This window comes from Ovis canadensis, chromosome 2, assembly GCF_042477335.2.
Source record: "Ovis canadensis isolate MfBH-ARS-UI-01 breed Bighorn chromosome 2, ARS-UI_OviCan_v2, whole genome shotgun sequence".
Taxonomy (NCBI): Eukaryota; Metazoa; Chordata; class Mammalia; order Artiodactyla; family Bovidae; genus Ovis; species Ovis canadensis.
Genome location: NC_091246.1, coordinates 180,467,231 through 180,485,994, shown reverse-complemented (window position 1 = coordinate 180,485,994; position 18,764 = coordinate 180,467,231). Strand labels below are relative to the sequence as shown.

The window sequence follows — 18,764 nt, the reverse complement described above, 5'->3', positions numbered from 1 at the left end:
GGATGAGATGGCTGGATGGCATCACTGATTCGATGGACGTGAGTCTGAGTGAACTCCGGGAGTTGGTGATGGACAGGAAGGCCTGGCGTGCTCCGATTCATGGGGTCGCAAAGAGTTGGACACGACTGAGTGCCTGAACTGAACTGAACCGAAGAATATTAAAGGGACCAAGCCAAGACTACAATTCCCGTCATGCATCGCGAAGGCGCCACCGACGCCATTTAGCGATTAGTCATTCTTCCCTACGCCTCTTCCTATTTCCGAGACTGCAGCGCCTTGCGGCCTCGCGTGCGCGCGCACACTCCGACTTGCCAACGAGACAAGGCACAGGGGCGTGGCGCTTACGCTGACGTGTAGCGTCACGTGTCTCGGGGTGCGCCTCGCCTGCGCGTTCAATGGGCCGCTGACGGGCTTGCGCTCCTGTGCGGAGCCGGAGGTGGGGTGCGGACCGGCTGGGGCTGCGGGGCCCCCGGAGCTAGGCGACGGAGAGGGCGGGGCCAACTCCGGGACCGCGGCGACAACACACCGAGCGAGCGCCTCGGCCCGAGGGCAGCGATGCTGTGGTTCCAGGGCGCCATTCCGGCCGCCATCGCGTCGGCCAAGAGGAGCGGCGCGGTCTTCGTGGTGTTCGTGGCAGGTGAAGGAGGCGAGGGCCCGAGATGTGGCACGGACACCCCCTCCGGCCTACCTCCAACCCCAGGGGCCCCCAGCCTTTCCTCCGGGCCCCGAGAGGCCCGGCTGCCAGTCCCTGGCGTCTCAGCGCCTGCCCCGTCCGTTTGGAGTACACCTGGCCTGACCCCCACCGCTCGCTTTTCCCGGCCCCCCTGCGGGAGGCACGGTCCCGTCCTCGCCCCCAAAGCGCGCCGAGCCCCGCTGTCTCCCCGGTGCGGGGCGAGGGGACGGGTCGAGCAGGCCCTAGCCGCCCTGCTCGCGGTCGAGCCTGACTCCGCTCCGCCTGCGGAGTTGGACCGGCAGACCCCACCGTCGCCTCCTGGCGCCCCCGACGGAGTGCTCCACTTGGAGAGACCCACTTGGAGAGACTTTAACTCCCGTATAGTTAGTCTGTAGGTGAGGCGAGAGACGGGCCCTAAGACAGGCAGTTTTGCTTGTAATTAGTTGTGGACTTTCAGGAAGAAAGCTGTGTCATCGGTAATCAACAAAGAGAAACCACCTGATGTTTCACTGTTACTGGCTTTCGTGTGTTCCTGAAACGTAAACCTTTGAGGTCTATATAAATCGGATTTTTTTTTAATGCCATAGGAGTGAAGGATCTCATATGCAATAATTTGCAAGTGGAGTGTCTTTTAACCGTTTATTTAGAAGTAGACACACAAACATTGATTCTTTTTATTGTCTTCCTAGTATCATAGATACAGTTTTAGAATGTGTACTAACTCATCTATTCTGTGTTGCTCTGGGTTAGTTTGCTCCGTATTTTATTAGTGCAGTCTTCTAGATCTGCAGTACACTTGTGCCTCTGTGACGTTTTGCTGATCCTCATTACCTGAGCCGAATTAGTATTTGCGACTACTGTTAATTTGAGGTGCATTATTTCAACTATTTGTGTTTAATAACGGTTTGTTCATTATTAACTATGGCTTGGAAGGCTCGGTAATAACCCGTAACTTTATGCACTGTAGTGAAAAGCAAGTTGCTGAAATATGAGTTTCACAACATTAAATTTGAAATTTTGAATTGTTTTAAATTATGGTAAAATTTTAACTCATTGCTGTTAATTAGAAGAGGTGGAGTAGTTCAGATTCTTTTATGCTGTTTTTTTAGAGTTATATTTCACATAATAAGTAACTGCTGTAAACCTATAAGAAAATAAGTGGATTAAAAAGAAAAGAAAGGGCTTCCCAGGTGGCTCAGTGGTAGAGAACCTGCCTGCCAATGCAGGAGACACAAGTTCAGTCCCTGATAGTGGAAGATCCCACATGCCCCGGAGCAGTTAAGCCCATGGGCCACAACTACTGAGCACACTCCCCGCAACTACTGAAGGCGCCCCGCCCCCCCCCCCCCCACCGGCCTAGAGCCCAGGCTGCGCAACAAGAGAAGTCAGCCAATGAGAAGCTTGTGCATTGCAACTAGAGAGCTGCCTCCACTCTTTAGGAAAAGAAAAGAAGCCTAAGCCCGGAGCAGCAAGGAAAACTCAGCACTGCCATAGATAAATAAAATCATAAGAAAAGGGAAAGGAAAATTAATGATACTGAATATGCTCATTAAGAGTGCAGTAATAGTTGTAACACCATTTTAAGTTGTGTTTTTCGCATATACTCTCAATTGATCCTGGACGTTGGTGGAATAGGGTTTATCATGCCCATTTTATCTATGAGGAAACTTAGGTCCACAGCGGCTAAGTGACAGACACCAGTGTCACAAAAAGAATATATATCTTTTCTTGACAGATTTATTTTTTTATCAGCTTCCAAAAAAGTGTCTTTTTTGTTTTTCCAGAGGAAAAAACAACCATTGTACAGACAGACGTTAGGTATACAACAGACCTTAGGTAGTTACTGAAATTGGTGTAGAAATCAGGAAATCTAAAGTCTTTATAGAATTTGTTACAACCTTTCTGTTTTGTGACCAGGGATGGGGCCCTCACCTCCTGCATTGGAAGAGGACAGGAGGAACTTTTCACCACTGGCCTGCCAGGGAAGTCCCCAGTAGTCATATTTTTAAACGGAAAGCACATTTGATCGGTGTCCAAAGGTTCCTTGAAGGCACTCTTGGACCAACCTGTTAATTTGAAAGAAATGCTAGGTTTAATTAACAAACATTTAGAAACCCATTTGGAAACAGTAGCACTAATTATTACAATAGAAAAATAAAGTTATAGGTCTTTGGGGCTTTGTGTCTATAATATATACCTTCTTCAATTTAAGTTTTTCTGATGAGCATGCATCATGTAACATGTTTTTAGAATATCAGTGACTGTTGAATGTTTGGAGGAGGACTATTAGCCGTCTGTGGAAGGAGTCGCTTCCACATCGCTTGACGCATTCTAATACTGTTAGTTTCTCTAGAGTTTTAGGAAGTTAAATACCAAGACTGGGTAGAGTGTGTAGACAGTGCAGTCATGAAATTGCAACACTTATAGGTTGCTTAGACCTTTATTCTTTTTTTTTAAATGTATTTATTTAGTTGTGGCATGCAGATTTTTTAGTTGCTGTATGTGGGATCTAGTTCCTGATCAGGGATCGAACCTGGGCCCCCTGGATTGGGAACATGAGTCTTTAGCCACTGGACCAGCAGGGAAGTCCCTAGACCTTTATTCTTGACTTTGAAGAATATAGTCAGAACTCATGATTTTCTTAGATCTGAGACCTTGACAGTAATGTGCCAACTCACTGGAAAATTAAAAAGATAGCTTTATAGTTGGAAGGAGTGGTCATAAATGTATACTTTGGTTCATATAGCCACTCAAGTGGGAAACATTTTAGGCAGATTGTTTATATTTTAGTGAAATTTTCATGGATGAATTAAAGAATATGTGGGATTACTGTTAAGAGACTGGAGAGGTTACTACTAGTTAAGTCAAACAAGTATTTTCAAATTATTATAGGTGTGTAAATTGAAAGAAACTGAAACAGGTTTTGATTCTTTTCTTGGGGATGTACAGTAATTTGACAAGCATTCTGAAGCAGAGGTGTCTTGTCACTGGCTAGACAACTAAACACTGGTCATTGACTAGTGGTTCTAGTTGGCTAAAATCTCCTTGACCAACGCTATTTAATGCCTTTTTTTTTTTTTTTGGTTAAAATAGACTAAAAAGCCATTTAGGTTTAGACCAGCTGAGTTTTTCTCTGTTGAAATTCCTGGTTGTAGGGTCTGCAACTGTTTCCGAGTTTGTACTGCTCTTTTTAAGTGGCTTTACTTTTGGATACTACTAACACCACCAGGAATGTAATGTTATCTCCTGAAATCTTTGGCCCATCTAACTCCATAGCATAGTTCATAATTTGATTAAAAATAAGAAAGTAAAGATACCAAAGTTGGCAATTAAAAATCTCACCCAGTAGAGCTAAGGTAACTCTCGTTATGCAATTCCATTCAGTCTTACATCTTTGTTGGTCAGGCAGCTGTTGTTGCACTCCACTGAGTCATGAGCAGACATTGCTAGTGGAGACGGAGCCCTTGAGAAGCTATCTGCATCGTACAGCCTAGGTGAGGGAGTGAAGAACATCAGCCTCAGGAGTGGCAGGTCCATCCTTCCAGCTGCCTGCTTGACATCCCCATTTGGATGCCTCACAAGACTTTCAAGCCTGAAAGTATTACTGTTTGAATCTGTTCCCCACCCCCTGGTACTCTGCTGCTAAGTTGCTTCAGTCATGTCCGACTCTGTGCGACCCCATAGACGGCAGCCCACCAGACTCCCCCGTCCCTGGGATTCTCGGGCAAGAACACTGGAGTGGGTTGCCGTTTCCTTTTCCAGTGCGTGAAAGTGAAGTCACTGAGTCATGTTCAACTCTCAGCGACCCCATGGACTGCAGCCTACCAGGCTCCTCCGTCCATGGGATTGTCCAGGCAAGAGTACTGGAGTGGGGTGCCATTGCCTTCTCCCCCTGGTACTCTGCTGCTAAGTAAATGGCACCACCTTATATCCAGTTGGATAAACCCAAGCATGGGAGTCATCTTTGCAGTCTCATCTTGTTTCCTGGTACCTAGTGTTCACAACACTCCTAACCATACAGCCCTTCCCCTCCACAGAAATTCCTTCTGCTTAGTGAACTTTTCTGGCTTGTGGCATGGTTTACCTCTTTGATCCTTTAGGTCCTACCTTAAATATCACCTCAGAGAGGCCTTGCCTGACCAATCTAAAGGGATCTGTTTTTTCAGAGCGTTTCTTACCATAATTATAGTTCACCAAACAGGTACCTTTTTTAGATTTTAAGCTCCATTGAGGGCATATAGTATCTCATTTGTTTTATATTTCGTTAGCCCAGTGCCTAGCACAATATAAATGTGGAGTAAAATAGTGAATATATGAAAGAAAGAATGAATAAAAATAATCCCTTACACCTCACAGCCTTCTCTAAGTGTATTAAGGATGTTCCTTTGTAGCTATTTTCTAGGTTGATAATCTTGTCATTTATTTGGAATCTTGCAGCTCTCGTCACCCCATAGTGTCTGAAGACATGCTCAGAATGATCTCATGGCAAATGATAGTTTTCCTGTCTGCTGCTTCAACATCTAGGCGTCTGCTAATGGGCATTCTTTTGGTCTTGGTCTGTGCATGCATTCTATCCCTGTCTACTTTTCCATGGCCATATTTCTCAAGCCCCTTATTACTGAATATTCCTGAATCTCATTTCACAAAAGATGTTTTCAGCCATGTAGCATTAGTCAAGTTTTGTAGGCATGCCAAGATTCTATACCAGAAATTTAGTTATTCATTCTACAGAACACTTACTGAGAGCCTGCTGTACTCCAAGTATTTACTATATACTGGATTCTGTTGTAGATGTTTGAGTTATATCAGTAAATAAGAAGGAAAACAGTTCTTGCCCTCATGGAGCATGAGTTTTAGTCATGCTTTTAGGAAGAAGACAGACAACAAACAGTAAATATGATAATAAGGAAAGCAAATCGTCTATTAGAAGGTTATAAGTATTAGAGAAAAGTGGGAAATGAGAAAGCTTTGGAAATATCTGAAGTGTGTAATTTTATTTTTGCTGTGCTTTGTGGCTTGTGGGATCTTAGTTCCCAACCAGGGCTCAAACCTGTGCCCCTGCAATGAAAGTGCCGAGTCCTAACTACTGGACCGCCAGGGAATTCCCTGATCTGACTGTTAAAAGAAGGATGCTGCGTTAAGAGTAGACTGAGCAGGGAAACCAGCTAGGAGGCTATTGTAATCGTTATGTGTGGATATGATATTCCAGATATATTCCAGATAGATAGCATCAACTGAAGGCGAAAATAACTTAACTTTTTGGGCTGAGAACTGAAAGGATGGTGTTATCAATATCAAATAACTGAGATGGAGAAGACTAAGGGTAGATTAAATTGAGGAAGGGGAACACACATGGGAAGAAAACAACTTACGAAAGAGTAGGTATAGAAAGCTCTCATTTTTGTAAAGCAGAAAGTGTGATCTGAAAACATAGCTCTGCTAACCTTAGAAATATTTTTCAGTGACTTAACTCGGGTAAGTTTCCCTTTGCCCATCAATAAATGGTTATGCCAAAATCTAGATGTTACAGGTCTAAAATGGAAATAATCTCTTGATGAGTGTAATTTTTAAAATATTTTGTCACTGAGGTATTACATACAGTATATTAAGTAAAATATATTCAGTGAACAGCTAGGTGAATTTTTACAGATGAATACACTTATATAAAGATCAGTGTTTCCTATCATGACATTGCTTATGCAGAATCTAAAAAACACAAATGAATTTAATTACAAAATAGAAATAAACAGAAAATGAATTTATGGTAACTGCGGCGGGGTGGGGGGAAGGGTGGGTAGGGGTAGATTGGGATTGACATGTATACACACTACTGTATTTAAAATAGACAGCCAATAAGAACCTACTGTATAGCACAGGGAACTCTGCTCAGTTTTCAAGACTAACCTAAATGGGAAAAGAATTTGAGAAAGAATAGGTACAGGTATATGTATAATTGAAAAGCTCTGCTGTATGCCTGAAACTGACACAGCATTGTCAATCATATGTGTATATATATAAACATTCCCAAGACCCCGGAGGCTCCTTCATCCTCTTTCCCAGTCAGTAGCACCTCCACCAAGGTAGCATGCATGCATGCTCAGTTCTGTCACCATAGATTAGTTTTGAATCAGCATACCTTTTGTAACTGGCATACCTCTAACAAAAGGCAGGTGCAGAACTGCAAACAGAATCACACCTGGCTTCTCTCTACCTTGGAGGGATTCTGGAGAATAAGTGGTGTGTGTGTGGAGGACATTAAACTCAACAGAAGGATATTACATAAAGGAAAAGTATTGTACCTTTGTTTCCTAAAATCGTGTACAAAAGCCAAAATAGACACATTTCTGCCCATGAGTTCTAATTATTGTGATAACATTTGCATCATAATTTGGATGTCTTCATTTAGAAACACTTTGTATAACCTAAATACCAGTATTTTCTTTTTCATTACTTTTTGTTAATGTTAACAGTCACTTCATTTATGGAAAAATTCAGTTTTCAAATTTGGTAGAAAATAGTACTTGTGGGTTTACATTTTATTTGAAGTTCCAGATTTACAGGGAAAAGAATCAGCAGATACCGGCCTTATGCTATAAGAATGCTTGAAATGTTTTACAGGTGATGATGAGCAGTCTACACAAATGGCTGCAAGTTGGGAAGATGAGAAAGTGACAGAAGCATCTTCAAACAGTTTTGTTGCTATTAAAATCGATACCAAAAGGTTTGCTTATGTTTTACTCTTGTAATTTAAAAAAAAATTTTTTTAACCATTGTCTCTGGTTGTGATTTATGATTTATACTCTTGGACTATAAGAATGTTGATTTTTGTATACGGCATGTTGAGGGCTTATATTCTGATTGCCATTTTTCAAATTTCTCCGTACGTCTTATTGAAAAACTGATAAATTCTTGGTCTACCAAGCAGCTATGTGACATACACCAGTAATGCAAAGGAACTGTAATCCTCAGATTCTAAAAACTTGGAAGTAACTGTAACCAATATATTAAATATCTCTGAAAGGTTATGACCACTCTTTGGGATCCTATTCTTGAAAATGGAGTCATTTAATTCAGTAAAAATAAGAGCATTTATAGGCGCATCATAGTACCTGATAACCACAAGTCTGTTTCGTTTGTGAATATATCCCTCTTCCCCCATTAAAATTTGTGTGTGTGTGATGGAAAATTTCAAGCATGCACAGCAGTGTTTGAGTAGTGTAGTCAGCCCTGCCTCCTCATCTTGGTCAACTACTTTGACAGCTGTCACTTCTTGGTTTGTTTTGTTTCATCTCTTCCCCCACCCATTTCAACCCATCCCATATAATTTTGAAGTAAATCTCAGTCATCATATCATTTCATCTATCAATATTTTGCTATGTCTCTGAAAGATAAGAATTCTTAATTTTTTAACATAATACTTCAAAAATTAATCTTAATTTCTTAATATCAAATATCTACCAAGTGTTTACATTTTCAGTTTTATCAGTCAGGTTTTATTATTTAATTTATTACAGTTTGTTTGGTTCAGGATCCATTAAGATCTACACGTTGTGATGCGTTGATCACTGTCAGGCTCTTTACTCTGGAGGCTCCGCCTCTGGATCTCCCTCTGTCCTTTTCTTTGCAGTCTGTTTTTTTGAGAATCCAGGTGATTTGTTACATAGTTTCCCACAGTATAGGTTTTGTTCATTATAGTCCTGTCAGTGTCATTTAGGTTATTACTCTGTCCTCCATTTTCTGTAAACTGACAGTTGGATTCAGGTCCCCCACCCCCACCCCCCACCCCCGCCCGACTTAAGACTACTTGGTAGATGGTGGTATGTCTTCCATTCTTCCACGACAGGGTACATAATGCTCTGTTGTTTGTCTTTATGAGGTTAGCCACAGCCATCAGTGATAATGCCTGGAAACACTAGCAGTTTTAAAGTGGTATTTCTGTTCTTTTGGTATTAATAATATCAAAATGAAAATTACTATCAACATTAAAATAGAAATTCACCTGTAAGTTTGTAAACTTTTTATTAAAAATGTTTTCTTCATTAATAAAACATGAAGCAAATCATAGTAGTCTGTTTCCCGATAGTTACTGCACTATACATTTATTGAGCTATAATCTTTTTTTTCTTCTTAAGAGTCTGTCATATCATTGATATTGTCCATTCTCTTCCAGAAGCACCTTTTAGAGTCAGTAATGGCAGGAGGAATGTAGGGGTTTGTTGGGAATGTGGAAGAAATGAGAATTTCAGAATTGTTGCGATTTATATACAGACTGATATATCTACCATTTTTAAAAACAAATTTCTATTAGCAGATGCAGGAGTACTTGTATATAGTATTGGTTGATGGTCGTTTCATTATGGACAGCTGGATGGGATCTAGTATGTCTTTTAAATTATGAAAAGTAAATTTAATTATATAATAATAAAGCTAATGTTCTAGGAACATGTTAGTATATTTTTATTTATGGAGGTATCTTGCATTGAAAATTGATTTTTAGAAAATGTATCAAAAGTTTACAGTGGTTATAGCTGAGAAAGTAGGATTCTTGATAATATTTTTCTTTATAGTGTTCTTTTACATTTTCAGACATTTTTATTATAATCATGTCTCAGATTCGGAAAAAGACAAAGCAAATTTCTGGTTCTTTGAAGCATTAATTTGGTTCTTGGAATTACTCACCTACATTTATCAATGTCTTTTATTCATGTTATGAAGTCTCTCTCTCCCATCCCTGTACCTAACCACTCTTTGGAGGAAACCAAATCAAGAGAATACCATTGTTTTCCTCTCCCTTTTTTTTTTTTTTTTTTACAAAAATGATAGTAGTTTGATATACTTTTTTTTATTTTCCCTCTTTATAATTGCATGATTCACTAGTTTTTAACTGGTGGATATTTAGGTTGAGTCCTTTCATATTACAAAGTATTGCATTATCACTTGCACAAGTAATTCATAGGTATTAATATCTTCTTATTACAAGCTACAATATTGTATTTAGAAACACATGCTGCTGAGGAAGCAACATGGCAGATACTAAGCTGATTTTTAGGTACCTCATCTGACCACTAGTTTGTGGTTTGCAAGAGCAGGTGTCTCTCTAATTTGAAAATTATAAAACAAACCCAAAATGGTCTGTGAGATAAGGGATACATTTTTCCCCTTTCAGTTGATAGCTATGAAAGGAACTTGTAGTTTCAGAAAACTTCTTGTAATTGGTACAGTACATTTTTATAAAAACAACTCAGTATTTGGGAAATACTTATATTCATCTCGTGATTTTTTTGTTTGATTTTGTTTTACAGTGAAGCCTGCCTACAATTTTCACAGATCTGTATCCTTTCCATGAAGAATCAGTTGTATATATATGAATATTGCTTGAGGATTTGCCTTTCTTTTGGTTGATGCATGACAATTAGAAATAATTAGTTTTTATTTAGGAACTGATGAATTCTTGTTTATGGAAACTTGATATTGCTAATTGTCCTTTAAGACAGTGCAGTGTATCAAATGGGGTCATGGAGAGTTTGTTGTGTTTTGTTTTTGTTTTTTTTACTGTGAGGTGCATCATGTGGGATCCCACAACCAGGGATCCCATGGGTGGAATCCATCCCGCAGCCAGGGATCCCAGGGATGGAATCCATGCCCTCTGGAGTGGGAGTACAAAGTCTTAACCACTGGATTGCCAGGAAAGTCCCCTTGGGGAGCTTAAAATTGCGGTTACTATAGCTGGAAAGCAATATGATGCAGTTGGAATGTTATTTAATAGAAGTAGCTGGCAAGAGATAAGATAGATGTAAAAGTCATGATAGAGGGGAATGTAATGAGTGTTTTCCACTTACATATATGCGATAGAAATAAATCATAATTCATGTATCACATGTACTACAGGAATAGTGATAAACTAGTTGAAATTATTTTGTAAGCAGGTTAGCTTATTACATTGTGAAATTCACAAAGATTATTTTGCTTTTTTTTATCAGTAGTGTTTAATAAAATTATTCCCTTGTTTCTCATGAGTTGTTAGACTTGATAACACTGTGCAGATCCTGTAGTGTGTGTTCCATCGAGTTTTTTTATTGGAGACAGCGGAATTCCTTTGGAAGTAATAGCAGGAAGTATTTCTGCAGATGAACTTGTTACCAGAATCCACAAAGTCCGGCAGGTGAGAAGGAACAGAATTGGTTCTGTGTATAAACACTGGAAAATGATTTGTCAAGAACTTGACATTGGAATATTTTTGGAGTCACTCTAAATATTCAGGAACTAGCCATGCTATTAAACTTAAAAGGTAGTAAATACTGTTCTGGACTCATTTTCAAAACCAGTTTATGAAGTTAGAGGTGCCTATACCTGAGTGACTTCTTATTCTCCCTTCCCTTTTCCTCTGTCACCCAGCCACACAATGTAGTCACTATTACTTTGTTGCAAGAGAGTATTGCTCTCACATTAAGGTCCTTAACAGTATATTACTTGACTTGTTTTACGGATCTTACTCAATTTCTCACTAGCATCCACTTTGGGCATATGGCTAATACAGCTTGTAACCTTTTTCCTTGAATTCTCATTTTAAGAAAAATCAACAGTGTGCTTTAAAAATCGCTTAATGCTCTTGTCACCTTGCTGTTGAATTCCATAATGTGATTATGTCATGTCTAGGACTATACATTTTAGATTGATTTACTTGGAAGGTTCAGTACTTCTCACTTCTGTGGAGTTTAGATTGACTTCCTCATTTTTGGTTTCATATACCATGCTAAATTTAAATTTAGATTCTTATCTGTAATTAAAATCAGTGTTTTTTTCTCCCTAGATGCATTCATTAAAAGGTGAAGCATCATTGGCAAATGGCAGCCAGTCAGAAGGTTCAGTCTCTACTCCATCTGCCTCATTTGAACATAACAACACTTCTGACAACTGTCAGTCCAGAAATGTAGAGCTTTGTGAGACGCCATCCACTGCTGATACAAAGTCAGATTCCGCAACAGGTAGGTACACTAAACACTCTGCTTCACTTTGAAGACTGTGGATTAATGTTTTTAAAAATAAAAATACTGTATTTTCCCCCTTCACATTCACTTAATTTAAAAGTTACAGACAGTTTTAGATACATATGTTTGTCATGTAGTGGAAGAAGGAGATAAAGTCAGTGATTGTGTCCTTCAAACCCAAATAGGTAACAGTCCAGAAAGCTGATAGTAGTAATTTTTGCTGCTGTGCTGTGGTTCAGGGACTATCATTATGACACTCATCAGTTTTGTAAATCTCTTCTCAGCCAGAGGATTTTGAAAGGTCCAAATGAACTGATGTATTTGGAATTATTTTTGTTAGCCTGTAGAGTACTGTACAGATTTAAGAGAATTGTATTTGCACTTTTAAAATTAGAATTAAAAGTTAATTGTAAAATAGAGCTTGTAGCAATAAGAGTTGTGACTGCAGAGGGGTTGATAGAAAAGGCAGAGAGAAATTCTATACAGTATTTTAAGGATCATGTACAATCAGAGTTGTTTTGTATAATACAGCTTTGTATCAGGCAATGTAGGGTTAGATACAGAATATTATCTTTTTATTCTGTTTACTCTGGCTGCCTTGGGTCTTCACTGCTGCTCAGAGGCTTTCTCTAGTTGTGGTGAGCCGGGGCCGCTCTTCAGCTGTAGCGCACAGGCTTCCTATTGCAGTGGCTTCTCTTACTGCAGAGCACGGGCTCTAGGGCGTGTGGACTTCAGCACTTGCAGCTTGTGGGCTCTAGAGCGCAGGTGCACGGTTTCTGGTTGCTCCAAGCCATGTGGAATCTTCCCGGCCGGGATCGAACCTGTGTCTCCTGCATTGGCATGTGCGTTTTTAACCACTGGACCACCAGGGAAGTCCAGGAAACTAGATGAGTATCTTAAAAGATGACCTGCTCCAGCTCCTGGGTAGATAATCGTCAAGCTTGTATTTGAATATATTTAATGAGAGGAGTTCATTACCTTGCTAGGAATCTTGTTCTGTTGTTGAACCCCTTAGGTTTTAGCAAAATTCTTCCCCATATTCGATGCGCTATAATTTCCCATTAACTTTAGTACTACTTAAAGAGTTACACATAACACTCTGGATTCTATTATATTCCCACAAAGAGCATTCTTGTCTTTGGTTTAATAGGTAAATAACTTGGTTAGGCTCAGACAGTTATACTCTTCTATCTGAGGTGAGTAGCAACTCTAATCTTAGTTCTTTGTAGTTTTTTTGTTTGTTTGTGTGTTTAGCTTCATTATGGAAAATTTTAAACATATAGAAGTAGAGAAAATAGTATAACAAATCTAACCCATTGCCTATCTTCCAACTATTTTTAACTCATGGCCATTATTGTTTCATCTGTGCTTCCTTTCCATATCTCCTTGCCGCTTACTATTAGGATACACTTAGGCATTATATGATTTCATCTTTGAAAATGTTGATATTGGGACTTCCCTCATGGTCCAGTGGTTAGGACTTCCCCCATGTTCTCACTGCCAAGGGCCCAGGGAACTGAAATCCTATAAGCTGGGCAGCATGGCAAAAAAAAAAAAGTATCTTAAAAAGCATTTTAGAAAATGGAAATAGAATGTGATTATCTCTTATGAATCCTGGAAAGTTTAACATTGATTCTTTTTTATCATTAATTATCTAGGCAATATTTGTATTTACACTAAATTTTTCAGTTGGAGCTGGAGTCCAATATATCATCATTAGTCGGTGATTTTCATAGATTCCCACTGTCATCAGTGGTTTTTTCCTATAGTTTCCCACAGTCTGGATTTGGTACATCCCTATGATCATTTGTAAAAATTCCTTTAAATTGGAAGTAACACTACAGGCTTGTTTTAGTTGTTGAAGTCAGGTTTATTCTTTATTCTTTTTTGTCATGACTACTTTATGGATGTTGCTGTGCATTTTTATCAGGAGATAAGTTATGCATGATAATCCACTTGTCTTTAAACCTAAAGACAGAATCTCCTCTAGTAATTTTACTGTGTTTGGATTTTTATCAGTTGTTTTAGCTGATTGCCATCCATTTTTCTTTGTTTATGAGTCGTAGATCCACCTCACTAATTGTTACACACAACACTTTTTTTCAGCTTGTTCACAGGTTATTTTCAGAAGTTTTCTTAAATATTTTTTGCTAATATCAAGATATAAATGACCTTGACATTCATTTTACTTACTAAAGAAAACATTAATTTCCTGTTGAACACACACTGGCTGCTAGAGGTTACCACTTCTTATTCAAAGGTTACATTCATGATACGCTAGTAAATATTTAACAAAAGTTTTTTGTAGTGGGGGAGAAAAGCCCTCATTTGTAGTGTTTACTAATTTCTGAAGTGTGAATAATCCTTTTGTGGCTGATTTCAGGTTATGTAGGTGATGCACTGAATGTCAGGGTAGGAGTACACGCACCCCATTGGTCTACTCTCTAATTCTAATACTTGTATTACTGCTGTAATAACTGAATCACTTACTTCGCGCTGGTCCCAGTACAAGTTTCAGTGTTGTGCTTCTGTAGCATGGATTTCTCCTAACAAGTCTATGCAGTTTTTATAGATAAGGTAGTGAGATTGAATAACTTACTGAAGTGACAGAACAAGATTTAAGCCAGACTTTGTTGCTCTGCAGTCCAAACTGTTTCAAAGATCAAACATATAAGGAATAATTAAGTTGATAGTGAGTGGTAAGGAAGGAAATAGCAGAGGTTTTGAAACGGACTACCAGACCATAGCTATCCTCTACTGCAGGCCAGGACAAAATTCTGTCCTTCAAGAAATCCTTAAAACAATATTGGTGCATGAAATATTAGGTATGAAAAGCTTCTCTAAGGAATCATTGTGGTCTGCAAAAGCAGATCCCATGGGTCATCATAGCTTTAGTAATACCAAGTATCATACTTGGCCTCTAGAGCGTCACGCTTTTTTTTTTTTTTTTTTTTTGCCGTGAGGCTTGTGGGACTAGGAATCTAACCTGTTCCCCTTGCAGTGGAACTGCAGAGTCCTAATCACTGGACCACCAGGAAATTCCCTAAAACTCTTGAATACCATAACCACAGCCACATATAGCATTTTTAATGAAAAGTAAATACAGTTGAAAAAGTCTGTCACCTGCATTAGTTTATTACCAGTGGTCAGTAGCCACACGTAACTGACCAGTGGCTGCCCTAATGGATATCAAAGATACTGGGCCCTGCTGCTTTCCAGCAGAGCCTGTCCCTGGCTAGGGCATGCTTATTCTGCTTTTGTTATATTCCCTCCTGCCAGATTAATATTTCTGCATGTTTTATTTTAGTGCCTTTCAGCTGAGTAACTGCTTTATTTCCCACTTATATACTGTTATTCCAGGTCCAAACTTGCAGAGTTAGTAATGGTTCATTTCTTATCTCCTACTCCATCCCTAGGGAAAATATGTTTAAGAAACAAGATTGTTAACAGATGTTGTAACCCAAAAGATATATGTCTTTTTAAAAATTGGCATTCTTCTTTTGTTTTTCTTTTATTATTTAAGGAGGAGAAAGTTCAGGCCAGACCGCTGTGTCTCAAGAGCCTAGTGGATGTTCAAATCAGAGACCTACTGAAGACCTCACCGTCAGAGTGGAAAGGTTTGCTCTTATCTTTAGACACCGTGTTTTGTTATTAATAGACTGTGGTTTTCAGTTACTTCATTAATTTGAATTAGGGCTAAAATTACAAAAAAGTTTAAAATTCTAGGTTGAAATTTTTTACTTCTTGGCCAACTTATTTGTATCCATAGAAATTGTATTCTAGAAGTAAGAATTTGTGTATATCTGTGAAGTCATTGGTCTGCTTTAGGCCTGATAATTTTAACAGTCTCTCTTTCACTAGTATTTTGGTGTATGTGTTTCCATCTGCCACTTCTGCTTTTCTCTCTCTGTGTCACAGGGTAAGTTCCAGATGGGCAGCCAATTTTATGACTATGCACTGAGTGGGTTCTGCATATGTGGCTGTCTATTAAGTATCATGTGCTGTTAGTCTGATAATCAAATTTCTGACTTTTTGTTGCTTCTAGTTTAGTACTTTCTAATGTTACAGTAGTTATCAAATCATAATCTTGATTCTTAAAAGGTACTTGAGTTAATGGTGAATGGATAAGCAGGAATATTTTAAAATCTTGACTTAACAATCACTCAGTGTTATATGGAAGTTAAGAAAAACTACTTAGACTTGATATTTTCTTGTTGACATAGATATTATGGGGAACCAAGATTCATAATGATTGCTGTCATTGGGTTTTTGGGTTAGTTCATGCATGGTTCAGTATAAATGAGCTTCATTTTAGCAAAACCTCCGGCGACTCTGATTGTTCTTTATGAGGGTGACAGGGCCAGGATCTGGTGGTGCACAGCAGGATAGACCTCTCACCGTGGAGGGAAATGGTGTGTGTCTGGAAGAAGAGCAGTAGGGAACGAGAGTTTCAGAGGCTCTTCCTCTTCTGTTTCATTCTGCTTTGCTAACACCACATCCCTCACATGCACCCTTACTTGCATTGCCTTGGGATCCTAGAGTGAAGTTAGAACGAAAACTCAGGAAAGGATTTCGAGAATTGGAGGGAATGTGAAGAAACATGGCAGGTAGCCCTTTATTGTGAGGTGGGATCAAGTGCTATTTAATTGCTGTGGGAAAAGGGAGCTTCTGTTATTTAATAGTTTCCATTCTGGTGTGGTTTTTTTTTTGGATACACCAAGTGAGTTGTGGGATCTTAGTTTTCCCCTACTAGGGATTGAACTCAGGCCCTTGGCAGTGAGAGCTAAGAGTACTAACCAGTGGACTCCCAGGGAATTCCCCCAAATAGTTTCCATTCTTACGTAAAGGGATGTCTACTAGTGTCTGCCTGTATGGTTCTGCAAATAGAATATAATAAGCCATTTTTAATTAAAAAATAACAATATGTACATATACTGGTGTGTATGTGTTACATAGGATAATGAGCCCCAGAAGATATTTGAAGACATGCACAAAATGCTTATACTAGTATTTGTGAAACTGGAATTAGAGGTTTCTTTGTTTTGTCCTTGGGTTGCCAAATTATCTTCATTGAACATTATTATTTTTATAGTTAGCCTGTCAGGACAGAGTGGTTTTAGAGTTGTTTGAGATTCCTTAACTGGAAAAAAAAACTTCAGAGTGCTCTTAGAAGATACATACACCTAATTTTTAAAAAACTTTTAAAAAGGAATTCTAATGTTGAAATTAGATAAAATGTTGAAAAGATCTCAATAATGAAACAGTTTTCACTGGGAAGTAACTATTAGCTGCTTGACGTTTCAAAAATTTGAGCCATGATCATATAATTAAATCATATAAGCACTTCAAATAAGCTTCATATAAGCTTATTACTGTGAAGCTGTAGTGACTGTGTATTGATTATACCATGTTTATTTATCTATTCTACTGATGATGGATGTTTGAATTATTTTCAGTTTGAGTTGGTTACGAATAGGATTGCTATGAACATTCTTTTATTACATGTCTTGGTGAATGTATCTTTCGGGTATGTTTTCAGGAGTGGGAATTCCTGGGTTGTAGATGCTGGCTGAACAGTTTCCCAAAGTGGTTATACAAGTTTATAATTTCCCTTAGTAGTAAGATGTTTCATGGGTCCTTTTTTTTCCCTCTAAAGTATTTCAGTTAATTTCTCTCTTAACTTTTTTTAGTGCACAGAATACTTCAAGTTTATAGCAGAACCCCTTCATGTTGGGTCTTAAGTCCTTCTGACATCCTTTTTATGAAGAGGAAACCTGTGGACATTTGCTGAATTTTTCCTCTGGTGTTGCTGCATTCTAGTGCACCATTCATTTTTCTCACCATGTGCACCTAAACCTCATCATCTCTTTGGGGTCCTAAACCATCATCTTTGAACATCCCTTAGGTTTCTGGCTGAGTTCTTCAGCTGAGTTTTAACAAATGCATATGCCTGTGCAACCCAAACCCCTTTGAGAAAAAGTGCCATTAGTTTTAAAAAACTGAGATAAAATTCACATACCATAAAATGCAAAATGTATGCAGATTGGGTGGGTTTTTATATATTCACAAGGTTGTGGAACCATTACCACTGTCTGCTTTCAGAATCATTAGTTTTTAATTGATGAATTTCTCACAGTTCAAAATCAATTTTGGTGTTACTGGTCTTTATAAATGTTCGCCTTCAGCTTTTTGCCTTTATCAATTCTGTGCTATATTCCTCTTCTATGTAAGAGGTAAAGCATTTTTAAGTTTTTGATTTATATATATATATATGTATTTTTTTTAAGACATTTAAAAATCAATATCTGATGAATTCCCTGGTGGGCCAGTGGATTGGACTCTGTGCTTTTTCTGCCAAGGCCTCAGGTTTGATCCCTAATTGGAGAACTAAGACCCCAAAAGCCACATGGTGTAGCAAAAAAAAAATCAGTATCTGATAAATCAGGTGAGGAAAGGGAACTCTAGTGGTAAGTAGGAGGTAAGGCCCTTAGAGCTGGAGGGAGGCTTCTTATGGCTCCCCCTGACTCTTATGGATTTTTTTCAGGGCCAGGGGCTAGGTAGAGAAGTTGTTGCTTAACCTTTAGGAGCTTTGTTTATCTCCACATTTCCCCAGTTTTTAGCTAAAGAAATCTTCTAAATGTAATTTATTTCAATATAATGTATCTCAGTTAATGCATTTTTTTTTAAACTTTCTCAGTTAATGTATTTTTTAAACTTTTAAAATACAGACTAACCAAAAAACTTGAAGAAAGGAGAGAAGAGAAAAGGAAAGAGGAAGAACAGGTAAATTGATATGCCTAGTATTTTTTCCTCTTGCTTTCCATGAGGGAATGTTTGATTTCTTGTTTAGCTTGGCACATGGGATGACTTCCTGGTCCTGTAGTTCAACATTGCAGCACAGTAAGGGGCATTACCAGTCTTCTGTCGTAAAGTCACAGTGTACACTTTTTTGTGATTTTTGGAGATTGCTAGAAATAAATTAGATCATCTTTTCTCCCTTTGCAGTGAATCTTTTACACTAAGAATAAAGGGACTTGAATTAAAATTGATTTGATGCAGATCAAAGTTTTAGTTCCTTTTTGTGAAAAAGAAATGGGTAGACG

General features: G+C 38.7%; 1 protein-coding gene across 1 annotated transcript in view; it reads left to right on the top strand.

Moving 5' to 3' along the window:
• The first annotated feature begins 248 nt into the window (after positions 1–248).
• Positions 249–18,764, top strand: part of UBXN4 (UBX domain protein 4) — a 29,814-nt gene continuing 11,298 nt past the window's right edge. Inside the window, exons 1-7 of the mRNA XM_069577685.1 lie at positions 249–637; positions 7,292–7,394; positions 9,976–10,004; positions 10,717–10,835; positions 11,484–11,658; positions 15,185–15,278; positions 18,390–18,444. Coding sequence (XP_069433786.1) covers positions 556–637; positions 7,292–7,394; positions 9,976–10,004; positions 10,717–10,835; positions 11,484–11,658; positions 15,185–15,278; positions 18,390–18,444 — 657 coding nt within the window. The 5' untranslated portion in view covers positions 249–555. The remainder of the gene's footprint in view (positions 638–7,291; positions 7,395–9,975; positions 10,005–10,716; positions 10,836–11,483; positions 11,659–15,184; positions 15,279–18,389; positions 18,445–18,764) is intronic.